We start from the raw sequence: 27,644 nt of genomic DNA on the forward strand, positions 1-27,644 counted from the left end.
TGTATTTTAATAAGCCTTCTCCAAAATGAATGCAAATGAACTATGCTGCCATCTTTGGAGTTCTTTCAAACTATGTTTCTGGAAATTTATATGTTTGTGGCCAACCCTTTCGACAATGAGATCTCGGAAACTACAGGCTCTAGAAAGATGACGTTTTTACTGATCGATTGCAAATTTTGCGTAGATTTTCCAGATCTAATTGAATATTTAAAAAAGACATGGGCATTATTTCTTTATTACATTTTTAGGGTACACTGGAAGCGTTGAAATTAAAAAAAACAAACTAAAGCATCATATCCTACGCGTTTTACATTCCAACACCACATTGTTGTGTATTGGGGTTGTATATGTCTCAGGCGTGTTTCATGGCCAAATAATAATGAAAAAGGAAGGATAAGCATTTCTCGAGTCTAAGATAAATCTTTATTTTTTGAGTGTTTTGCCCAATGAACACAATGTATAACTGACATTATAATTAATTGTGTATGTAATGTATTGTCTTATTACATACTGCATGCAAGAAGAAAGAAAACATTGGTCATACATGAATTAGAAACTCCAACCGGAAGTAGGCTCAAATCTGTGTAGAGAGCGCAGGTTCAGCTAGTGTATATATATATAACGCCTGGCCGACTTCTTTAAGTGCTGAATTTTGGATTGTTGAATTAGCGCTTTCACACGCGCCACATGTTCCGGCGTTGTTATGGTCCGAAGTCGACCAGGCGATTGTTTCGTCAGTGCAGAACCCGTTGCTCTGAAGTTTGATATCCGAACTTGAATAATTTTTCTATCCGGACAGAAACATATCGGCCTAGTCCGATCCGAATCTGAAATACCAGCTGAATAGTAATCACAAAATCACCCCTACGAATACACTCCTGCATAGCAAACGCACCACGCCATTGCGATTACTGAAAGTGGCACGTGTACTGCTATTGATCGATACCCCTTGCGCCGCCATATCCCCACCACAACGCTCACAGTGCCCTCTCTAAATACGAGAGGTCTTTTTGCCAGACCCTGTACTATGGTAAGTTTATCGGTCCATTTTCTCAGAGACTATTCAGATGATTCTGTTCATGTTCCATAGGTAAATGTTTCATTAATAATGTTACAGCACAGTGTTGTAAGTCAAATTAAATGGAAAAAATCCGTAAGTAGTAGTTATTTTTTTCTATCTTGGCAATTTTCTCCAATATATATATATATATATATATATATATATATATATATATATATATATATATATATATATCGTGATTTTATATATAAATATCTCATTATTAGCCCTAAAATATGGCGTTAAGTTATTGCTCATGAAGAAATGCATTGTCGTGGATGAGTTTTGCTGGACGAAATTTTTCGGAAAGGCCTTACAATTTTGTTCGTATTATTTCAGTAATAACTACAGCATAACATGATTTAATTTAGAAAATGAGAGCGAGAAAATTGAATGCGGTGGCCTGTAATACTTTTTATTCTCTTTGCAATCGTACCTATTTCTAAATTATAAAGGTACATGCCGAAACAGAAAAGAAAGATACACATGTGACTTATTATTTATCCTAGTGTCTCAGTTTTAATAATAAATTATGACTTGTAAGAAATAAACATAAAGCAGCTAACAATCATACCACTAGTAAAAAGTGTCCACGCTTGGATGAATTTCTAATTACGCTTTTTTATACTAATTTAAGGATCCTGTTTCCAACACTAGTATTTTAAAACACACCCTTAACCCTTATGTACTACCATGGGGGTCTTTTGGGACCCCAAGTGAGATTACAATTCAGTCTTTTCTTGCATTCTAACTCGAGTGTATGCTGAAGATGCCTACTAAAAATTTCAGTTGCCTGTTTGATAGTTCTGCGTAAAGAACGTGATTTAGATGGGTTCTAGAAGACCCCATGGTCATTCCTGTGTAAAATGTTCTTGGTAGTAAACAAGAGTTAAACGAGGTCACGAGAAAAATGACTTCAAACTGGGGTCACTGAGGTATCGCTTATACAAGCAGTAAAAATGTCCACGCTTGGATACATCCTTCATTGCACTTTTTACAGTAATTCGAGGATCCTGGAACTATTTTGAAGCTAATCGTTCATGAATTTACGAGGAAGATTGCCTCGAAGTTGAGATATTTATATTTACTTACATCTCAAATGTGAGATTACTTTTTTAGTCCCTCCACGGTCGCGCAGTTTTAAAATCAGTTCTATTGGATTCAGAACCCTCAAATTAGTTCTAAAAAGTGCAATTAGAAATGTATTCAGGCGTGGTCAATTTTACTGATAGCACAAGCAATACTTCAAAGATCCCAATTTCGATGTACTTTTTCTCGTGATTGCATGGGCGGGTGTGTTTTACGAGGGAGGATAAGAAAGTAAGGTTACAAGGCCGGTATTTCTGGAGTTTTTTAATACATGAAGTTGGCAACTATGCAGAGTTTCAGCCACCCGCCACCTACGGAAGTAGTTGTAGGTAAACACAAATGGCGACTCGTTTGGAAAACTGGTCTCGCGAAGAAGTCCGCTCAGTTATTCGATTTCTGTGGACGAAACATGTAACTGCAGCTAAAATTCACCGGCAGCTGGTAGAGGTTTACGGAGAGACTATAATGTCTCGTCAGCAAGTCGCAGAATGTGTCGAAAGTGCGGCTGATAGAGAAAACTTCACTGACTAGGAGTACAGTGGACGACTCAGAACTCCATCAACAGATGTTAACACAACTCACGTCGCTGGGACATCGACCACCCTCCCTTATAGACCGGACCTCGCTCCAAGAGACTTTCACCTGTTCCCCCACTTGAAGGAGCACCTAGCAGGCCGTCATTTCGCTTGAGGAGGAGGAGGTGAAACACTTCGTGACAACATGTTTGAACATGCAAGGACAGGGTTTTTTTTTTTTTTTTTTTTTTTTTTTTTTTTTTTTTTTTTTTTACCAGGACGGAATCTTCAAACTCATCCTACGATGCGACAAGTGCTTCAACCGATATAAAGACTATGTCGAAAAATAACTTGATATATGTACTATCTGTTCACTGTATTCGTTGTATGAAATAATATATAGGATACAATTCACTGCAGGCTTTGTAACCTTACTTTCTGATCAACCCTCGTCTAAAACACAGCAATACATCCAAATATGGGCACTTTTTACTTTGTAAGTTATTTGTAAAGTTTTGAGAAACTAGCCCCTGGCACATATATTTTAACGAGTTTCAGAAAATTTCTCTTGGTAAGGTTCCACTTCCATATTTCTTTTGACTATACGAAAGACGTTATATACTTACAAAAGTTATGCTTGCGTTATCAACTGATTATATCACTACTCCTTACCCAATATATCTATGAGTATTTATAGTAATGAACTAGTCTTTAAATGCTCACACTAACTAACCTTTTGAATCCTATGATCAATATTAGCACAGGCTAACCTATAGCTAACCCAAGACCGAATCAATTGAATGTCTAAATAGCTACTATACTATTACTATTGCGTAAATAATTCCGAAATACTTGGTAAGATTCAGCAGAATTAAAGTTACATCATAATCAAAGACAATTTAATTCTGTATCCAGGACCGTAATCAGCAGAACACAAAAGGAAATTTTAGTACTCAAATTTTCTTACGCGCTTAAAATCTCTTAAAGCCTAACGTACTACAACAGTGGAAATAGTTTCATTCTCTTTACAACCTACTGCTGGCTCCAACCGTGACTATACACATTTTTCTCTACCAACTTAATTTTGCACCGTCTCGTTCGAAGTATATTTTCACGTCTTCTAATCAAGGAATCAGTAACAGTACGACTTTTTAGCTACTTGAAGAGATTATACCAAACATAATGCAACTTATTTAAAATGGATCATTTACTCGGAAACTACTAATAATTCAAACTGTATTAGGAAATTCATTTTTGACCATGGCTGTACATAAAAATCAAATATTCATAATAAAAACTTAATTTCTTCACGAGATTCTGCAGCAGCCATTCCATCGTGACATGTGATTGATCGGATGACTAACGTTTCGGGCCCTACATCTAACGCAAGACCCGTACTACATATATTTACATGGAAACCAAACAAGAGTTTCCCTGCACTGTGGAAATTTTAAACCATTTAGCCACGAAAAATTGACCAGTTTAGAAATATATATATATATACACGGTGCAACAAAAAGGTATGGCAAAATTCCATGTGTGGATTTGTTTTGGGTAGACAAGTAAAAAGTTCATATGACCATATGTCGGGAAATGCATCGTTACAGAGTTACGGCTATTGAGCCGTCTGACAATGGGAAAGTCACATTCTCAATGTGACTCAATTTAAACCTCAATAGCTCAGTTCCTAATTAAGCTAGAAAGATAATTTTGGTATCAAAGTCTTCCTGAAGGATGTACTGCGATGTAAACCACATGCAGGTATGTCCTAGAGAGAACATGTATCCATATGACCTGCAGCGAGTACAGTCTTTGTCAGCTGCCGATTATCTGCTGCGAGTACGCTTTTGCCAGTGATATCTCTAGCAGTGTGCGTTAATCTCATTTTCCCATTCGCAATAGTGTTTACAGATGGGGTTCAGTTCACACGAGAAGACATCTTCAATTACCATAATATACATGTTTGAGCAGACGATAATTCTCATGCGATCAGTTCCAGGATACATCAATAACAGTTTGCTCTTAGTATGTGGTGCGGTATCGTCGGTGACACTTTACTAGGTCCACACATACTCCCGTAGAGGCTGGCGGGAAACACGTATCGAGACTTCCTGGAAACCCACATTCCGTATGCATTGGGTAACTTGCCCTTGGCTCTGACTCTACCGGTGAAAATGTAAATCAGTGGAAAACACCATCCCTCAGGAAGACATTGATATCAAAATTATCTTTCTAGCTTAATTAGGAGCTGAGCTATTGAGGTTTAAATTGAATCACATTAAAAATGTGACTATTTCATACTGTAAGGCGGCTCAATGGCTGTAACTCTGTAACGATGCATTTCACGACATATCGTCATATGAACATTTTAACTTGTCTACCCATAAGGAATCTACTCCTGAAATTTTGCCGTACCTTTTTTGTTACACCCTACATATATATGACCCAACCTTCTCTGAACTTTCACACACAATTACTTATACCTATATATATATACTTCAGAAATACAATGTTGACCTGAACTCAAGACAAATTCCGGTTCACAAAGCCCCTTTTCCTAACAAAATTACTTACAGCAATGGCCTAGAACGGATGAATCGATTTCATTACAACTTTCAGAAATTTACGGGCAGTATATTTTTCTTTAAGATAAAATCACATTATCTAGCTGATCATTTTATCCACAAAGTAATTAACATTATATCAGCAACTAATAACCTGAGAAGCTTCTGGGACTACAATTAGCTTCTAACCCTTCTGTCTTAGTCTGGTATTACTCTCTGACAGCGTTTCTCAACCTTTTTTCCTTTGGGGCACCCAAAGTCCGTTTCAAATTTTCGCAACATAGCTGAATGTGATTTTTTTCTTAGATGAAAAAAGCAAACACATAAAAACAAAATTGAACAGTGTTAACAGCAAACCTTCCAGCTTTAAACTTGAAAGACAACTGTAAAATGAAGTCGAATGTAGATAATTTTTTATTTTCTTCTACAAAAAATTTATTTGCGGAAGATCTTAGAAGACATTAAAAATCTCGCGACACACCAATGTGTCGCGACACAGCGGTTGAGAAACGCTGGTGCCTGACATGACAGAGGAGACGGCTATCCATCAACTGCAAATATTATTAACTTTCTTATCTTTTACTACACTTTGTGTCACATCTCTCAGAAAACCCTTTTTTCCCAGTGTTTCAACCTCTTCCATGGAAGAATTCAAACAGGAAACATTCCAACGAAAAAAAAAACGTATTTTTCACACATAATTACGATGCATTACTTAGAAAGTGACTCTCTCTACGGAAATAACAACCTGATTTTTTTTCTTCATTATTTTCAACATTTGTTTCCTTTCTTTCTCATTATAGTTTCTTCAATGCTTCTCCGTTTAGCCTTACCAGTTTTTTTTTTTTTTTTTTTTTTTTTAAACAACTGTTTATACATTTCGAAGAAGTCAGATACAATAATTTCCATAATTTTTTGATACTGTCTATTTTTGTCCATGATGCAATGTTTCACATAAAACATCGGATGACCGTACGAAGTATTAGCAAGCACAGATGAATCACTGGGAAAATATTTTTGAATGCTAATGTAAAACTAAAAATAAATAAATAAATAAATAATAATAAAACGTAATGATGGTGCTCGATAGATTTTTACGAGATTTGTTCATTCCTAAAACTTCAATTTTTATCAACAAAAGGTGAATTTAATAGCCTATTCAATCACATTTTCACGTGGAATGGCTGAAAAGTCATACGTCATTTTAGCTGTTACGATGGTAATATGCATAATTTGGTCTAACTGAATATTGTTCTACGACATACATTACTGGTATTTGTGAATAATGAAAATTGTACGATAATTACAATATATTGTTGATACTTAGGCGATCCGTATCATACTGCGAACATTATAAAATAGACACAAATTGAATATTACTACAGAAACAGCTTGGATGTGACGTCATGGCTTACGCAATCAACAGCAAGTTCACACCAAAAAATATGAAATAGCTTTTGCAGTTATTTCATATATACATATATATATATATATTTAAACATCATATTTGAAAAAATTAACTTCATGCATTTTTTTTAAAACAAGCAAAGAAAATAAGAAATTTTACAGTGTTTTTACTTACCTTTAAAACTCCATCAAGATTCGTTATATATGGTGTATGCTATCCTACTTCAAAAGCAGCTTCACATTCGAGATGCCAAATCGGTTTTCCCCACGTGTTAAAGTTGTTTGGTGATGCTGCACCGACGGAATTTCTTAACAAAAGCCACAGCACTTGAAAATGTCATTTCCGATTAACAAATACTACCCCCACCAAGTATAAGCCTCGTCTACACTTCACAAACACGCTGCTCATACACACCATTGTATTAAGTTTATGGCATTTCACGAAATACTGTATTTTTCTTTTTCTTTCTTTTTTTTTTAAATTTTCTTCCTTTTCTGTTTTCCAAGTATAAAAAGTCTTTTAAAAATTAACATGTCCACCAAAAAAAGTGTGAATGCCTAAGACGAACACAATACTTCTAATATTTCTTCCTCTTTGGCACGGTGATTAACAATAGATGTATATATTTGTACTGACAAGAAGGACTGGACTCTTCAATTGACTTAAATAGACAAAATAAATCTCTCTCATTTCTTTTTTTAAGAAATACAAGATCAACTTCTGCATTAAATTATGAGGAGAAATTAAGACCAAGTTGTCTTTTCATTCAATTCCAGCAAAACGCGGTGAATTCTTGAAACAAATATAAACTTCTCTATAATTTGCTGTCTTTCCAATCTGGCAGTTTTCTAGCATAAACACAGAGGTAATAATCAAATCAGGTACTGCATATACTTCTTTGTACAGTGATAAAGTTCGGGCATAATTTTCCTCTCTCCTCCGTTCATACAATGAAAAAAATGAGCACCGTTATCAAGAGATCATGTAATGAATTGTGAGCAAAATATACAAATCCTGTTCTTCTTAAACTGACGACTACCAAATATTTATTTGAGTAAAAGGCAACTCCTCCCAACTTGTCTCGCCTCTGTGCAGCAATTCTTTTGCATTTATGCTGCAGCAAAATGCAACAATTATATCAACAAACGTTTATCTTTCCCATTCATAAGTATCAATTTCTTGGAAATCGCTAATTATTCTGGTAAACTTCACACAAATATCCTTGGCTAAAGTGCACCAGCAGCCATCTGAGCAAGAAATGAATTCAACGAAGCAAACGAAACGCAAAACAAAATCCAATTCGCTCTGGAATTATTTTTAAAAAATTATCCAACAGCACTAGCCTCTCTTATTAATTAATGAATTTGATTAAGCGTAATTAGAGAGCCATCTTCCCAGTAGCGCTGCTGATTATATCTCCATTCCAGTAACATTCTGCACAGGCAGCTACCTTCTCTTCTACATTCGGAAAAACTGCTTCTATACAACGAAAACAATTTAACAACTTCTGAGATCACAAATTTCTTCGTAATTTTTTTTTTTTTTTTTACAAATATTTGGGACTCAAATCTTAAGCCCACGAGATCATATAGAACATTTAACTACTACTCAGTAGAAAATATTAACTAATCTACTGAATAAAATAATTTATCCTCTTCAAACTACTTTTTAACATTATTTTTAACAATCAGGGATTAATTGTCTGTTTGGTAGATCTTCAACCATTTGTCATGGCAGCATAGAAGGGGTTATGATGAAAACAAATGGTTTTCTATCTCGCGTGAACACGAAAATTTCGATTGGAAGGCATCTCCTCCAAATGTGACTTATTTGATATAGAGACCACGAAGACACGAAACTACAAATCTATACATATGTATATATACACACACACACATCATCTTAAAGTCTCTTTCTCCTCTCTTTAGGATCCTGTAGGCCTCTTCTAACAACGACGTGACGTGAACTTCCTTTAAATGCCACACCTCTTTAAACACTGGAATTTCACAAGATCTTGAAACCCGGCTAAAAAAACACACAACTCAAAAGAAATATTTAGATGAAACATCAGCTGCATCAGTCATTTTTAATTTTCTCGCGTCATCATCACGGCTTTTTATTTATTTTATTTATTTAACCTGAGACATAGATACCCACGGAATTTGAAGAACTGCGCTAGGAGACTTCGATACTAACCTTCGATGATGATATCGCTTCCATTTTCCGTCGTTTGGCATCTGCAACAAAACAAAAAGAAAGCAGATATGAATACACACACCAAATACAAAAATTATAACAGAGACATAATGTGTGCAAGAGACTCACGAGTACCCGGCCTAATGTCGCGGAAGAGCAGAATGGATAACAAAAAAGCCGAATAGACTTGAGTTCTATATTTTTTGCTTCCTTACATTCATACCTCACTTATACCATTATTATTATTATTATTATTATTATTATTATTATTATTATTATTATTATTATTATTATTATTATTATCGAAACCTTATTTTATTCATATTTTCTGACCTCTGAGGCCTGTAATTATACGTGAGTGATTCAGAAAGTAATGCCTCCAAGCCCACTACTTAGTCAATAGTACCGCAAACATTCTGAACTGTTTATCATTAATGCACTGATGTTTAAGCTATAGAATGTCACTTGTTTCACCTTCCTATCTCTTCTCGTTCTAGAGTAATGGACTAACTCATGGCATCCAGTAGTGACGTCCGGTTGAAACAGTGGACTGTCATTGAATTTCTGACTGCCCAGGAACAGTCATTGCCGGTAACGAATTGTGGACACACCATTACGACCCGGAAACGAAGCGTTAGTTGATGGAGTACCGCCACATGACCCCTCCTTTGTCAAAAAATTAGAAGTTGTCCCATCTGCTGGCGAAGTGTTGACATTCTGCCTCAACCTGCCTATAGTTCGGTTCTTGCGCCCTGCGACATTTGGCTCTTCCTCAACTCAAGGATCACCTTAAGGGCCAACACTACAGTTGAGAAGCAGCGGCGGAAGCAGCAGTTTGACAATAGTGTCGCCAGTAGCCACCACAATTCTTCGCCGACAGCATGAAAAAATCTTGTTTCGTGTTGTCGTAAGTGTGTTGGCCGTAATGGGGACTGTGTTGAAAAATGATGTCACCATTTGTAGCTGCTCACATTGCAAGCTTCCCACTGATACTGTACCGGTGCTATCTGTCAAATACAAATAGTTATCACCTTAGAGGCTTTACTTTCTGAATTATCCTCGTATTTATTACGTACGTACTGTAAAATCCATTACAGAAAAGAGAAGTTTAAGAACAAACACATTGCACATTTTATAATAAATTTTATAATCATAGATACATAGATAATAGATACACAGAGAGTAAAGAAAATGCAGGACTAGGTCGGTACTTGAACCCGGGATCTTCGGCGTACCGTGCATTATATTGATAAATGGAGGAAACAAGCTATTTTTAACACACTAATTCCTTTATAGGTATGAATTCAATTACAGACTTTGTGTATCATTGAATTTGCATCCACAGAGAAACTAGCGTGTTAAAAATAAGTTGTTTCCTACATTTGTCAATATGTGCAATTTAATTGCAGGAAACATAAAATGATGTACACTACGCATACATACAATTTTAAAATAAACGTGATCTCAAAAACTGATTTATTCATTGTTAAATGAATATACAAATATGTAGACGTATACCTAGGAAAGAAAAAGAAAAAAGCCAAAGCTTAGTTTTTTAGAGCTTGAGAAAGTCTCATAGATGGCTCCTCCTCCTACGAAAAGTCAAGTAAATCGTCCAAAAAATATTCCTCACATTACTTAAAAAAAAAAAAAAAAAAAAAAAAAAAAAAGGCTTGATAGTCGCGAGGTGTATAATCAATAATCTATTGTATTTATATGCGCATACGAAGGTATGTCAACTTTTTTCTTTTGACTTAAAATTCAATGTCCTTATCGCTATTTATGTTCAACCGAGTTTACTCTTGATACTTCACCCACTTCGAGACTCTTCCACGGAAGGAACGAAGTTAGAAATAACGAAATTGATGTCTATTCGTCGCGTGACGAACATGTTAACGATCTGTACGAATGCACCATTCGAGGCTGCAACATCATTCGAACATCAGATGCCTTTCAATATGTGCATGCATGCATGATGTGTCGTGTTCATACCTTGTACGACGATTTTTCTGCCCTGTGTTAATTGAATGTTGCTCCTAATGCTCGCTGAATGTCAAAAGTTGCTTGTGCCCCCTTTAACTATGACTGTTTCCGGCACATCAACATGTGTCAGGCTCACTGATGACGTATTCACATCTACTTCTGTGTCATGTCTGAGTTCACCCAGTATATCTCTGCAACAGCGCGGTTATCACGTATATATTAATGATTTTTTTTTTTTTTTTTTTGCCTATCTTTAAGGGAATTACCTTATGAAGTTTTGACATACCTTTGCACACCACTAGGTTTAAGTCTTCAGTTAGGTGACACATGCTGCTGGAGATACACATGATAAATGTACAGGGTGGCCCAAAGTTAGGTATACACTCCTGCATTGATTAAGTATAACATTCTAGCTTATATGTTTATTTACTTTGGCTGTTCCGAGCTTAAGATATAAGAAAAAGGCTTTAAGAACAAATAATAAAGAAACTAAGTCTACCTGATGGATAACAACAAGAAATGATATAAAAAGCAATGAGGTGATCAGTACGGGACTGTATATCTACTTTTGGGCCACCCTGTACATAATTTCTAATGGATGTTTCTGGTGAGTTCTTTAGTTTTTAACTCGTTAATCACTTAAATTCTTTTCTATCTTTCTTCCTTTTATGAAAAGAGCCTCGAACAGACTCGAAAGACAAAAGTGAACTTTACTTGAACACAGAAAGTGTCAAGTGTACTTCAATTACAAAATAAACTTTTCTTATCAGCATAAAAAAAAAGTCAATGAGTGAATGCTACCACCGTCGCATAAGGTTAGCTAGTTATTATTATCAACAGGACAAAAGATGACTGACCTGTTCTTCCATTGAATAATGTTATCTGTAGGTCTTGACCTTCAAGGAAAAAAGTTGGTTTGTTTTTGCGCAGATTATACATTAACCTCTACACATAAAAAGAAAAGTCCTGACTGATTAACTTCGAGGTCAAACCCCTTAACCTAGGAACTTAAAATTTCGACAGTGCATAGGATTAGTGGCGTAAGGTACCTCTGAGAAAGGATTTTTGGAAATTCGATGAGAAAGGCGAAGGGGTATATAGGGTGGCAATTATTATAGTAAAACGTTTACATATCCGAATCTCTGAAGAGGAGACACCTGGAATTTAGTATAGGACTTTCTATTTAAAATAACTGAGCATATTTCACCGTTTATATTTTTACTTTATTTTATTTTTTTGACATTTCCCCTAGAAGGTAAGAAAAACATCGGTTACAATTACAGAATGACAACACCTGGAAACCCCTTAAGGTTAGAAACATGATATTTATTTTGACGTTTCACTTAAAATAGCTAACGACGTTTTTCAGTATTTTTTTTTTTAATTTTCCCTGGAAGGGAGGAGAAAAAAAGCTGGGGGCTGCAAATGTTATTAGATGATAATATCTCGAAATCCTTTAAGATTATCTTAGGGACATGAAGCTTGGTATATAAACTCCTTATTCATAACTAGTGGGCCAATTCCGGAAATTCCGCTGTTAACGAGGGAAGGGAGGCAATTTCTGTTTCTTCACAATACATAAAAATGACCGAGGCTGTCAGTGTCAGCATCAGTGGAAAACGAGTGACCCATTTGAAATAACTTTTTGAACAGTTAACGCTTGGGCCGACATGGATTTTTATAATTTTACTTTGACCGAAATATGTATTCTAAGAGGGAAAGGGGTTCAAATTTTTCGCAAAGAATAATGCCATAAACGTATTCTTACCGTGCGAAGAACGGATGAAAAGGATGAAATATACGATAGAAGGCCATAGGCTGAGCATGTGTTTGGAGGCGAAGTCCCCAACTAGCCGAAACAACTGTTCTTGTAAAAAGATCTAGCACAGTCCTGTTTCGTCATTTGGAGATGCAAAATATATTTGAATAAGATATTTTTTTTTGATTTGTTCCCCGTTACAAGTGTTACTAATGTGTTGTATCTTGATATAGTACGATTTGCAAGCGAAGAAGTTTGTTCCGAGTTGATAATACTGCATTACTTACAAGACTAGCGATACTGCTGATGGATAAACTGTATAGTATTACTATATACAAAGTCCCATATTGATTAAATACTGGAGCAACTAAATTCGCGCATGATTTATTAACAGTGATCGATACAGAAAGCATGACAAAATCACTGCGGACTATCCCCCACGACTCACTGGTCGACGCATTTACTCTTACATATATGCTGCTATTTCACGGCTGAACTGAACTGCACACAAGTTACAGAAACTTCAATTATTATTATTATTATTATTATTATTATTATTATTATTATTATTATTATTATTATTATTATGACAGTCTTGAAAATGTGCACTACACAATTTTATGTATTTATTTATTTATTTTGCAGATTACGCTTCTTGTATCGGTATTTCGTTTCCCTATAAAGAACATTCTCACTGAAGCGAATCTATAAATTGTGTGGCGATTCCTTGCAAGCAAAAACATTTAACTATAACATTCGAAAGAAAAGTGAACGAACCTCTGTCCACTTCGGGTGGTTCGTGGCTTCGCCGATGTCCAGAACCCGAGCTGCTATTGGACAGGCTGCTTAATTCCCTTTCATGCGATTCCTCGTGCTCTCGATAGTGGTAATGGTCATAGTAACGATCACCATATCTCTCCTCTTTAGCTGACCTCTGCTCAAGCTTTTCGGCGTATCTCTCATCCTATAAATAAAGAACATTTAAATCATTAGAATGCGATTCCACAAACTGATAGAAAATGACCACCACACTAACTGCACATACGCTGTGTGCATTGTCACCTATCTGCGTTCCTCATTGGTTAAAATGTTGAATAAGGTTCTTGTTAATTCCTTGACGTCATACATCTTACAAATCGTCTAGGTTGTTCTTAAACTTAACAAAAACTTGAAACAAATTATTTTTCGACATAATTGCCCAACATTATCGAAACATATAAATCGGGATACTAGCTTCCGTATCTTCGTCATACAATTCTAGCTCCTGCTGCTGGAATCTCACTCCAACCTTGTTCTTGATCTCTTCATCGTCGTCGAACTATCGTCCAGCAAGATGTTTCTTCAGTGGAAACAAGTGAAGTTGCTGGGTCTGTCTGAATGTCTAAATCTGAATGGTCCAATACTTCCTACTTGAAACTGTTCGTACTTCACATTTGTTGGGATTCTGAATCGATACAGCCACTGTAAATGAGTGTTACTCATACTGGAATTTAAGTAGCAATGAGGAATAGCCGCGAAAGGGAGGCGGAAGGTCGATTAAAAAAAAAAAAAAAAAAGTATAGCAAACCTACGCACGGAAATATTACTTGTCCGTCTGCAGGAGTTAAAACCTTACTTTATGGATATGCATTGTATGAAAACACGTAGAGGTCTGTCATACTAAACTGAGACTGCAAAGCGCAAAGAAACGTACGGAACCTCTTTGATCATTTAACCAGTGGAAGAATACAAATAGGCGTTCGGACGATACATGAGAACCGTATTCAGAAAGTCGTTCATTGGTAGTAATATGCTCACTGCATACAATTTCGAATTCTAAAACTGAATTTTGAAGTGTGAGAAATTATTATATTAATAACTGAAAATTCTACAAGGAAATCTACTATAATACAGTATAATAAATTACAATTTTAATACGGACACGAAGTTTCCATTGGTACAGCTGCATTAACGCATCTATCGTCATTTACATTGACGTATTGTAGCACTTTTTCTAAAACGTTTCATAGAACCAAGATATATTATTAAACAACAACAACAAGAACACCATGTTGATGAAATAACTGGTAGAATGAGCATGTGGGAGGAAAGGAAGCTCTCCAAAAGCCCAAGCTCACGACAGCCAGGAATCACATCAAAGACCACAGACATTACGGGCGATAACATTATTACGGTTATTTAAACCTATATGGTTCAGGTTGGCAAGTCATTCAGTCAGAATGGAAGAAAGTAGGAATGCTTTTAAATTTAATGGATGACTAAATAACGTACTAATTTAAGCCAAAAGTTAAAAACTATATTCTACTTATAGGTTAACAATAATAAAAGAACACCCTATCATGCCACTAGTAAAAAGTGCCTTACACTTGGTTTATAATTCCACTTTTGTACTAATTTGAGGGTGATAATTGTATTGGAACTAGCTTTAAAGTATCAGTCCATAAGGTCATGCAACATAAGCGGTACTCTAAAGACTTCGAAATGAAATCTTCGGGTTTTACGTCCCACGAGGCCGGGTAGGTTAAAGGAAAGTGCTGGAATGAAAGAAGTGAGAGGAAACAGGAGAACCCGAGGAAACCTACGCACACTGTATCTGTCTACTATAAAGTTCACTTGGCACGAGCTGGGATCGAACCAGGGACTTCATGCATCAGAGGTGAATGCTCTACCACTGAGCCACACAAATACTCCAAATTTGAGGTCATTTTTCTCGTGGCGCCATGGACGGATAAGTTTAAAATAGTTTATTTGATTCAGCGTCCTCAAGTTACTATATATAAAAAAACAATTAGAAATTTAAGCGTGGGCACTTTTTACTACTGCCATGATCGGATGTTATTTACGAATAATTTTAAAAATCAATTCATCATCTTCCATACAACCTTAGTAGAAAACTGCTAGAAGTCCTATAAGAGAGAATTAGCTTTCTATGTAACCAGTAAGTTTTTAACCATCCTGAAGAAGAGCAATCGATACATTTGTTTGAAATATAGATGAAATCTTGAAAATTTTTTTATCTTCACAAGAATACAAGAACATTTTCAGGTTAGTATTGTGAAAATAGGTACTTTCTTCCCCTGTTCTACATTCAACAAAAAATAAAATTAGCTTGAATCTGGAATATACAATGTTGGAAACCTTTATAGAAGTAAAAAATATACTTTCACGTACTCTGTACGATCTGTCTTCTTTATGACTCTTTTCCTCTTTGCGGTCCTTTGAATGCTTTTCTTTCTCCGCCTCCTCCTTTCTGGACATCTTTTCTTTTGGTTCATGCTCCTTCTCCCTTGACCTTTCTCTGTCACTGCGATCCTTGGTTGTCCTCCTGAAGAAAGGAATAAATTGTATCCAAAATATTTTCACAGTCACAAATTTCCAAGATTATTCTCATCAACTAAATACAAGGCATTTATGTTACTGTGCCATTTTTTGTGTTTTGGAGTTTATTATTATTATTATTATTATTATTATTATAAGTTTAAGTGCGTCACTATTAGGATTGTGTGTGTCATTGTTAGATGAAATCAAACATCACAGATACAAGCTGTTACTTCATATACAGTACACAAATAAATAAATAAATAACTTATTCTACCAGAATAAATACAATACTTATCAACTCCACTAGATTCGCAAAGGAGGACATACTTTTTATCTCCCCAAAATTAGTTTTCCTCGATTTTTATCGAAAACTACGCATGAAAATTTACCCTCTAGCGTATCATTCTCTTCAACTCGATATGATCTACGAGGGAGGATCAGAAACTAAGGTTACAAGGCCGATATCTCTGGAATTTCATCTGTTATAGAAGAATGAGGTGTGCGGTATATGGCACTAGTTGTACATCAACTGTTTCAGCCACCTGTTACCTACGGCACTAGTTGTAGGTAAACACAAATAGCGACTCGTTTGGAAAGCTGGTCTCGCGAAGAAATCCGCTCAGTTATTCGATTTCTGTGAGCGAAACATGTAACCGCAACTGAAATTCATCGGCAGCTGGCACAGATTTACGAAGAGACTGTAATGTCTCGTCAGCATGTCGCAGAATGACAACGCGTGCCTGTATACAGCCAGAAGACGATCACGCTGTTGAAGCAGTTATGCTGGGACATATCGACCACCATTCCTACACCCTGGACCTCTCTCCAAACAAGTTTCACCTTTTCCCGCATTTGAAGGAGCACCTACGAGGCCATCATCACTTCGCTTCACACGAGGAGGTGAAACACTTCGTGACAACATAGCTGAACCCTCAAGAATAGGACTTTACCAGGAGGGAATCTTCAAACTCGTTCCACAATGCAACAAGTGAATCAATCGAAAGAGAGACTATATGGAAAAATAACCTAATGTATGTGCTATCTGTTGTGTGTATTGGTTGTATGAAGTAATATATATCACTGCCGGATTTGTAACCTTACTTTCTGATCACTCCTCGTATCTATTAAAAAAATGAAATGAAATCTTTAAGTTTAACGTCCCACGGTTATGCCTGTTAGGCTAAAGGAGACGGTGATAATGAGAAATGAGTGAAATGAAGAAAGTGGGAGGAAACGGGAGAACCCCGAGAAAGCACGGTGTTTGTCCACCACAAAGTTAACACGGCGCGAGCTGGGATCGAACCAGGGAGCCCAAGCACCGGAGGTGAACGCTCTACCACTGAGTCAAATGTAAAGGAATGAACTGAATTCTACAGAAGGACATAAGAAAGTATATTTCTCGCTTGGATAAGTGAATCAATAAACGTGCTAGCCGTAAAAAAACATTTTATATATATATATACACACACTGGCGGATCCCGGATATAATCAAGGGAGGAGTTAAACCATAGTTTCCGCTTTATCCAGTGTAAAGCAGGATTGAAGCCCATTTTATCCAGTGTATACCTGAGCGTCCAACCTTCTGTGTGGAGAATTTTAAGGAGACGCACACAACTACGTCCTTAACATTTGGAGTTGCTACAAGCTCTAAAGCCTACTGATTGCTGTTTACGTGCCAATTTTACAAATGAAATGTTGCTGCATGATGATGAAGATTTTCTGGATCGTGTCGTCTTCAGTGATCAATCGACATTTCAGCTAAGTGGCAATTTGAACACGCATATTTTTCGCATCTGGGGTCAGCAAATTCCCACGAGATGGTACAGTTGCAACGATTGCCATATCCCGGTGAAAGTGCCATATCTCACCTATCGACTCGATGTGTGCCGTGTGATGAATGGTGCTCACATTGAACACTTGTAGCATAAGAAAAAAAAACTTTCTGCTCATTATTCACCATCTTTGCTACTAGCGCTTTTTAGCGGCACACAAGAAACAATGCATGCACATGTGTGCGTACAAAATTGTTTGAGTTGCTCTTTCATTTGATGTATTACTTATAATTGTAAGTTAATTGTAATAAATACTACAAAACCATAAAATCCCAATATTAATTTTAAAATAACCTGTATATTAATTTCTTGCTATAATGAACAACAGAATAATAAATACTGATTCTCGCTCTATACATACCCTGTGGTTTCCTTGCGGCTTTCTGCTTGATTGGAGCTTCCACTATCTGATCTTGAAGCGCTTGCTTTTATTTCCAGCGTCTGCTTTGTTGAGCTCTTCTTCTCTTTGTCCTTCCCTTCTCTAGAAGATGGCTCCTTCAATTTCTCTGAGCTATATTTGTCCGAAGTTCTCTCACGATCTGAAAATATTGCTTTTATGTAACTACTAGTCGTTAGTACTATTGGGTTATAAGACAATGGTAAGATACCACTTAAACAAGATGGTATTTAAAACAATTCCTGTTACTAAGAAACAGTGTAAACAGAAACAGCTCCTACGAGAGAAGTAGTGTCTGTTAAGTACCGTAGTTGAAGAATGCTACTATTGATTACACTGAATACATCCCCACGTTGAATATTAACTTGTTATCAATAATAATAATAATAATAGTAATAATAATAATAATAATAATAATAATAATAATAATAATAATAATAATAATAATAATAATAATAAGAAGAAGAAGAAGAAGAAGAAGAAGAAGTTCAATTACACAGGAATACCTAGCATCATGCGGTTAACGGGTTCGTTCTATGTAAAGTCACGTAATACCATGTCTATTTACAATGGATGTTAAGTTGAATTTGTTCATCACAATTTAGAATACATAATACTAACAAATGAAAACTTCTGTAGACTACCTAACTATGTGAATTCAATGTTGAAGCCGCACGTAGCAGATCTGTAACTTCCTAAAAGGGATAAACTTAGACACGGAACTTATTCTTCGGACGCTAGCCATATACAACAATCATTTTTTTTCTTTTCTTTTCTCTCTCTCTCTCTCTCTCTCTCTCCGTTTCAACTCTACGAAGACTAGGTACGAAGAAAAGAACAAAACCAAGTGTGAAGAAAACAAAAAGACAACAGATGCTAAACCGATATAAACACTGAAATTGGGAATGACCAAAGGTCCTTCGCCTTGTCCTGTGTCTTGTCCTGCGTCTCCGTCTTGAGCTTCATCTTAATCGTCGTCATTATCTTGCCTGAGGTCCTAGTACTTGTATTTGGACTTAAACTATTTTACTTGACTTTGTCTTTGGCAAATCGGCATCAAAACAGTCGGCGTCTGAAGAGATTCAGTCAACAGTTTCGGTCTTCGTTAATCTATGGACCAACAATCCTTTAGACAAGTAACTCCAGTCAGAGTGAGTTGGAGAAGCAAGAACATTTGCCACGACTTTAGGGAACAACGCAGGTAACAATCCATGCTGTACAAGGAGCAAGATTGCCGACCAGCCACGAAGAGGTTCATCGCCACCGACATCAAGGGAGAATTTTGGAAGCAGAACATTTTGCGTACATGTTAGTTTTGATTATATGATGTTACGTTTTATTGGTAAGTTGTGGATTCACTCGGATATGGACATACAAACCTAGAAACCATAATTAAACATTTCAAAACTTTTTTTTTTTTTTTTTTTTAAATCAAGATAAACCACACAACAATGCATTTTTAGACTGTATCCTTTTGCCGCTCCGACAGTGTGAGAGTAGAACTTGCTTTCTTTCGCTGGTACTGAATTCCAATATCAGTTTTCACGCCCTCAAAACACATACTAGAGAGGGAAGGCGAAAAATATTGAAATCAGAGGTACCAGATTTCTATTACTTCCAGTTGTAATGAGGAAATAAAGTCGGTGATGTAACGAATTCCTGCGGTGATGAATTCACATTATATGAATCAGGAACAAAAGATCAAAATTAAAGTTATCATTGCGACGCTGAAGACATGTCGTCAGTCCAATGCCCAAACCGCGAATGTACAAATTTTGCTATTTTCACCTAAGTGCAGTTTCATGTTAATTGGGGCGCACAGATTCCAACATCGAAGTCCCATTTGTGAAATATGAGTATATTAGAAGTTATCGTCAATTCGTAAAACATGTATACCTAAGTCTATATACTGATTTTTCGGAGTAAGTTGAATATTAAAATGCTTATAGGTCAAAGTTAAATTTAGACATTCGCGGTTTTGACATTGGATCGACGATATCAGAAAGCCATTTATTGGTGTCTGGCAGTTTTCGCTCTGAGAAAATTAAAAATCTTCCAACGTAATGTCCCACGATCATGCCCTTCAGGCTACGGGAGACGATAATTAAGGTAAGTGAATGATGATGGAGAAATTGGTGGAATGAAAAAGTGAGGGAATGGGAGTACTCCGAGAAATCTCACAATATTGTCCACCATAAACTTACTTGGTCGGGTATCAAGCCAGCGACCCCAAGCAATAGAGGTAAGCACTCTAGCACTTAGCAATTGTGTCCTCCTCTAAGAAAAATAATACTGAAACCAGAAGTGGTACCAGGTTTCTAGAACTTCTCGTTTTAGTTGACAGATTGGAGTGACGATGGCATATATTTCTGAAACACTTACTCCAATGCAGAAAACAGCTTCTCACTATCTGTTACCATTTTTGATCTACAGTGAACAAGATTAGAACACGAAATGGTTGATTTCTGTCACTTCTATTAGTTTGAACAGAGGGTTAGGAAATGAAACCTTTTGAACGATTATGCGCTTTCGGCTAAGGGAGACAATGATTAAAGCAAGTGAATGATCATGGAAGAAGTAGTGGAATGAAAAAGTGGGAGGAAACAGGGGGTACCCCAAGGAAACCCAGCACAAACTTACTTGGCCGGGGATCGACCCACGGACCCCACGCACCAGAAGTAAGTGCTCTACCACTGAGCCAGCGTGTCCTCCCTGTTAGGAAATGAATTGGATCCTATTTTTGTAACGCTGAATTGTTTCCAAAGGAAACTGCTTACCGCCATCTCTTGCCATTTTTGTTCTGATACCTATCGACATACAGTGATAGACAGACATAGCCGTTCTTACGCATAGCATATTGGAAAGTCTCAAATTTGGTTAATTTTAAAAATTTGAGTGGCATACCTATCGTTGATGCGTAAATACAGTATATATAACAATAAAAACCGCATTATGCTAGATATTCCTAGCAATTCGAAAATATTTTACAAATGCACATCTTGTGACAAAAGCAGCGGTAATATTTGAAGCGCTGAAATTCATAAACCTTAACTAAACGATACAACTAGCATTACAGCGCCAATGTATTTATTACAGCGAAAATCTTTTTTTTGAAATATGCTGCTGCTTTCATCCTTAGTCGCTTCAAGTACAAGAAAGTGATTAATATACTAAACTCAGACATATGGGTCATTAATTAACATTGAATAAAATGAAATTTATAATATGTTGGCCAACATACAATTCCGTCATTCAAATGTACTGTAAAACTATTACAAAAACTAAATAATCGAAACACAACTTGAAATCATCACTTCATAGAATATTCAATAGAATACATTGGAACTGTAAGATTACATATTAAGTGTTGGTTTGGTTCAATTTTCAGGTGACTGCAAATTTCGTTTTTAATCACGATTCCTTTAATGCTATTATTTTAAATAATGCAACGCTAAGAAAACAAAGCCTAAACTAACTGGCAATGTACGAGGGCTATCCACAAAGTTCCAGATGTTTTGGTCTATTGCGGCAGTGGGAGGGGCTAGGGTCGCCATCTTGGTGTCAGAACGTTGCCATTCAGTACGCATCCAGCTGTGGTGGCGTGAGAACTGTGACGCTCTTACTGCACTTTCTGTGACGTGTTATAATGTGTGCTGCAATATAAATTCCTGCCTCTTGTGAGGTGCGTTCTGTAATTAGGATTTTGTTGGCAAAAAACCACAAGCAAATTGAAATCCAAGCGCCGGGGAAAACTTAGCGCGAAGTTAGTTTTTTTTTTTTTCACAACAACGCACGTCCACACAAGGCCAAGCGTATCTTGGATGGTTTTGGATGGGAAGTGTTCGATCACCCACCATACAGCCCGGTTTTGGCGCGGAGCAACTACCATCTCTTCCCAGCGATGAAGACATGGATTGCTACACAACCCTTTAACGCTGACGCCGAACTGCATGCTGGTGTAAGCCGGTGGTTGAAATCGCAGGCGGTTAGATTTCTACTGCGACGGCATAGAAAAACTTGTTGCATGGTACGCGATTATATGTAAAAATAGCTTAAGAGTGTACTTTCAAATGTATATAATACAATTTGGTTTGTTCATTCTGTTACTTGTTTTTATTTCGAAACGTTTGTTACTCTCTGGATAGCCCTCGTATTTCATTTGTTATTGCAACATCTTAAAATTACTTATTTTAATATTTTATACTAAATAATCGTTACGATCAAGATTTAGAAGAGTGGAAGGAAGCGCATATCACTCTCTCTCTTTTATTTATTTAATTATATATTACAAGAAGCTAAAGTAATATTACAAATTGGGATGAACAATTTTGCAGTTCTAAATGGAAAACTATCATCTTCTTTATCTGTGAAGTGCCGGTGACAACAGAAAATGTTACTGTTCCGTCAGGAGATACAATATAAGTTTGTAGAAGAACTTTCCAAACCACAAAACAACTACGAGGCTTTGTAGAAACTGATTGTCAATCTCAGAATTAAGATATATTTCGAGCTAAGTCACTGCTAAATATCATGATACTTAATTAGCACAATGAATAAATAAACAACTTACTAAAATACTGCGAAAATTTGTCAGAGAAATCTCAAGCTACTTACCCGATTTCACTTCTCCATTGACCTGTTTTGGTGTAGTTCCAGAATGTGCGTTGTTCACTATCTCCTGCTTTTGCGATGAGTCCTGGGCAGTCTTGGATGGCTACATGAACAAAGTTAATAAAATTTGTCAAATATAAAATATGCATCCAAATATTGACATTTCCCCCTCCATAATACGTTCTTGTAATGTCCATCTCACCGAAAATTTAATAAACTATTTCTATTTGAAACACTGTTTGCAAACATTAAATCCACAAACTTGATTCTAACAGATTGTGGTAGTTATTGCTTGCTTTCTGCTTTGTCTTGCACTGAAACCATGAAACTTCTGAAACCACTCAAAAAAGTCTCGAAGTTGCCAACAGTGCTCCATAGTTTAAGGTCATTCTCATTCAACATAATACCCTCTAAAAATTTCAAATAAACGTTAATGATAAATAGTACTTATTTCAGTGTTATGCAGTGAGATAATTTATTTTTCCTGAATTCCAATGTATATGAAAAGTCCACACGAAAGAACTTGATTTTCTATTTCGGTTTTCGAATAGTTTATCAGATATGTGATAAAAAAAATCTACAATGGAAATAACATGACAAGCTCTACCAACAATCTTCTCCCTTGTAAAAATACGCAAAACTGCACTTTAGGTTCTTCCAATTATCCCTTGATAAATAGTTCAAATTTAAAACACATTCTTGGTATTAAATTACAACAAATTGTGCTGTATTTTCTATTTTCTTCCCTTTTCTCTTATTTTTATTTTTTTCTTTTCCTTACAGTGCGTGAAGCGGTCTACGTACATAATTACTTACTGTCATATAATTACTTACCAAGTGCATGGAACACATTGTAATACCTTAAATTACTCAACTACTCATGTTCGCTGTCAATTTAGAGAACTTAAGCCATCGTGTGTCGTTGAAGATGAGTGTGTATCACACTCGAAACATCGGAGGGAAAATTGACGACGAACATTATCAGGTAATTTAAGATACTCTCATAATTCGAATATCAATACAAAGGGAAAGAACACTGAACTGACTGAAGAATACAATTTTCTATACGCAAGTGCTAAATTTCTGTTCAGAAATATACATACCGGGTTGGCATAAATGATTCATTTATTTTAAAAGGCTATATTTTGAGAAGTATTATACGTAGACACACGAAAGTATATGAAAAGAACCATAAACTCACTAATTTTGTACTGTGTAGCAGCACGAGTCCATTATCTTTCCGATTTGGAATGGCAATGTGGCAGTACGAGGTTAGTACCTGTCGAAAATGGAGGGAAAGCAAGGAACAAGTTTTTGAAGTCTTTGTGTGCTTGAATATGCCACATGTTCGTCTGGTATAGCTATGCAACGTGCTTTCATATGAAAGTATGGAAAAAAAAAAAAAAAGTCATGTAAACAAAGCATTTTGCGGTGATATCGGCAATTCAAGGACATGGATTGCTTGTGTAAAGGGAAAAGCACCTGGCCTTCAAGATCTCTTAATTTCACGCCCCTGCGACTTCTTCCTGTGGGAAGTACGTTAAGAAAGTTGTTTACATACTCCCTGCAATCCTTAGTCGACCTCAAAGAACGCATCGTTGATGCAGCGCAGACAACAGCACTATGCTACAAAATGTATAGAATGAATTCGGGTATCGTCTGGACATGTATCGTGTCACCAAAGCGGCACATATTGAACATTTGTAGAGTGTATAAACTTGGTGAGATATGTGATTCTTTTCATATATCTTTCATGTATATATGCGTGTAATACTTTGGAAAATATAGTCTTTAAAATGAATGAATCATTTATGCTAGACCTGTATTACGATTTTATTAATCCAGCTTCTATCGACTTTTATTATGACAAATTTTTAATCATGAATTAGGTATATAATGTGAGATTGAATTCCACTACATAATAAAAAATTATACATGTTACACGTTTAAAGAGTGAAGTTTCGATTCTTTTTTCCTACACAGAATTAATATGAGCAAAATAGTTCATTGTTTACTTACTTTATCAGTAATGTGGAAATCACTTTCCTTCATCATGGTTGCAGACTTCGCTTTCAAGTGACCACTGTAACTTGTTGCCAAAATAAAAAGGTCCTGCCTCTGATTCTTTTCTTCCTCCTTGACCTGAAACAATACAGTTAAATAAAAGCATTTATCGCAAGATCTTCTCGATAGACATACCTTTCTACTGATGATACACAAATTCTATCATACGTAGATCACATTATGAGTGAATTTTAAATTACAATCTTGTATAAATTAAATAAGGAATAAAATACGCTTTCAAAAATAATGGGCTAAAAAGGACGAATCTCATATCTAAGTGAATGCTAGGGAAGAATTCCACGAATGATTAGGATTAGGAATTTAAGATTTCTGGGCTGTTGGCATGTAAGGCCATTTAGCTCGTCACGTATGAGTTCTGACGTCTCTCGGCGAGCACACTATCCGAGAAAAGGGAAGGATGGAAGCGGCCTAGGACCTGTATGTTAGGTACTATCCCGGCGTTTACCTGGTGTGAATGAGGGAACCCAGGAAAACCTCATTCAAGATGGCTGGCTGGAAAAAGCTCTTACACTTTTTCGACCGAGAGCTCACCGGGAATCGAGCCCGGGACCGCTCGCATCAAAGGCGAGACCGAATTCCACGAATGAGTATACGATGCTGCCCACTACAATCTTACCAAGGTAGGAAAGTACTCTACAACTGGATACTATGCCCTTGCAATGCTTCACAACAATATTTTGTACAGGGTAGTATCGATTATTCTTATTCTGGGTATTCTGGATATTTCTATATTACGTATATATTTATATTCTTATATTCTGGGCTATATATATATAAAAGGAAAACTTCTAATAATTTTCCAGGAGGTACTGTACCTAAAATGGAAGCCACATTTTCTCGCTGAACTGCTATGCTGATACGTTGTATCAGAAAAGTAGTAGCCCGCTTGTCACCCTCAAATGTCAAAAAAATGAAAGTTGTGCGTACTAAAAAAAAAATCGTTGATATACTGATTTGGAACTTAAGAGTCTCTGTTCATTCATGAAGTTAAATAGAAAATGGTACTTACAATGGGATTCCGTCTACTACCCGTCATTTTACCCGAAGCTTAATCTCTCTTCTTCGCAACCACACAGAGAAACAGGCGCATTAGCCGCTTGGCCAAAAGTAGACACTAAGATACAGAAAGCGATCTCGAGCTCCCAAACTGTTTCCAGTAGCTAAATCAAACAGAAAATTGTGTTTCCCACTTGGAACAGCATCTAGGGTAAAGCTTCTTCGTGGCTATATGGTATGGCTAGCGCCTTTGGTTGGGAGCTATGTTGTTCGGATCTCACATTAAGTTGCAGGTTCATGTCTCATATAGCTGCTGAAAGGGAAGCTAAACTCAAATGACTCCATATATTTATGAAAGGAGGATAGAATCGAATTTTTCACACATCAGATCCTCTGTAGGTGCGAATTCAATAACACACACAGTGAAACAGTGAATGACTGGACTAGGATCTTCGGCATATCGTGCCGATACATTAACCATCCATTTATAAATATTTTATTTTATCCAACATACAACCTAGTTTCCTGAAACGTAAATCGACTAAGGTAAACATTTTTCATTTTCTCGAAACCTGTAGGAAGTTAATGAATGGGAAAGAAATGTGTACAGGAATATATTTAGATCTAACAAAAGCCTTTGACCTGGTAAATCATAATATATTACTAGAGAAAAACTTCGTTGTTATGGTATTAAGAGGCCTAGCAAATGGTTTGAATCATACCGTAAGGATTGGAGGCCCGTAACTGAAATCTCTGAAACAGCGGAGCAAATTTGTCTTCAACATTGGGGGGAACAAGTAAGACTTTTTGTGTGTGTTAAGCGAAGCTCAAAATATTTGTGAAGTTAAAAAACAATCCTGTGGAGGATCAGGGAGCAGAGTTGTCTTCAACATTGGGAGGCGTGGAGATTTGAGGCTTATTCTGAGGGGGGGGGGGGGAGTATCAATTTCATCTCACTTTCCTTTGTGGCAATCGGACACAAATCATCACATTTTTTTCCCCTAAAAACACATTTCAAATTGGATTATTGGGAGACAGTCCCTCCGAGTTCCAAGATTGGAGGAGACATATCCCCATCATCCCCCCGGAATTTGCGCCAGTGCTCTGGAATAACAAACAATAAAGATACAAAATACGCATCGAGTTTAGAAATTATTAATTGTGGAATACCATAGAGATCAATACTGCGACCTTTTCTCATTTTTCCCTATATAAATGATCTTTCAAAAAAATTATTTACAGCTCATATATGATATTATATGCAGATGATACAAGTATAATAATCAGTGGGAAAGATGAAAGCGAATTAGCTAGAAATTGCCAACTGATAATGAACCAACTTTGAAGTTAGATGAATCAAAATGAGCCAATTATAAATATGAATAAGTGCCTAATCAGCTAATCAAATTAAAACAACAAGAAGAAAAGACAACAAAACAGTTAAATGTATACAAACTCTTACCCTTCTCGGAGTAAAAATATCTAATAAATTAAACTGGGAACCTTATACAGCACATGTACAAAGCAACTTAAGCAAACTGTGTTATGGAATTAGATGTATAAGAGGTAAGATTAATGTAAAAACAGCTGAGTATTAATGTTACTCAAATTTTCATTTTTTAATAAAATATAACCTAGCTTGATGTTCTGGGCAAGTACACCTAAAAGTCTTTGTCATCTTTGGACTACAGAAGAAAGTGGTAAGGGTACCAGCAGGACTAGAATGGAATTTTTCACGTCGAACTATTTTTAAAGAACTTGAAATAATGTATTATTCCTCGACGTATTTGTTTCAAACATTAAGGGGCCAGAATACTAAACATTTTTC

At 36.3% G+C, this 27,644-nt stretch overlaps 1 protein-coding gene across 2 annotated transcripts in view; it reads right to left on the minus strand.

Moving 5' to 3' along the window:
• tho2 (THO complex subunit 2-like protein) overlaps nt 1-27,644 on the minus strand; it is a 184,377-nt gene that overhangs the window by 68,836 nt on the left and 87,897 nt on the right. For both annotated transcript variants that reach the window (XM_081737693.1, XM_081737694.1), the window contains exons 24-29: nt 24,755-24,877; nt 22,739-22,838; nt 18,089-18,266; nt 15,746-15,899; nt 13,352-13,538; nt 8,833-8,873 (exon numbers count right to left, since the gene is read on the minus strand). In XM_081737693.1, the coding sequence (XP_081593819.1) occupies nt 8,833-8,873; nt 13,352-13,538; nt 15,746-15,899; nt 18,089-18,266; nt 22,739-22,838; nt 24,755-24,877 (783 nt within the window). The remainder of the gene's footprint in view (nt 1-8,832; nt 8,874-13,351; nt 13,539-15,745; nt 15,900-18,088; nt 18,267-22,738; nt 22,839-24,754; nt 24,878-27,644) is intronic.

This window comes from Thermobia domestica, chromosome 14 (genome assembly GCF_964235325.1).
Source record: "Thermobia domestica chromosome 14, izTheDome1.hap1.1, whole genome shotgun sequence".
Taxonomy (NCBI): Eukaryota; Metazoa; Arthropoda; class Insecta; order Zygentoma; family Lepismatidae; genus Thermobia; species Thermobia domestica.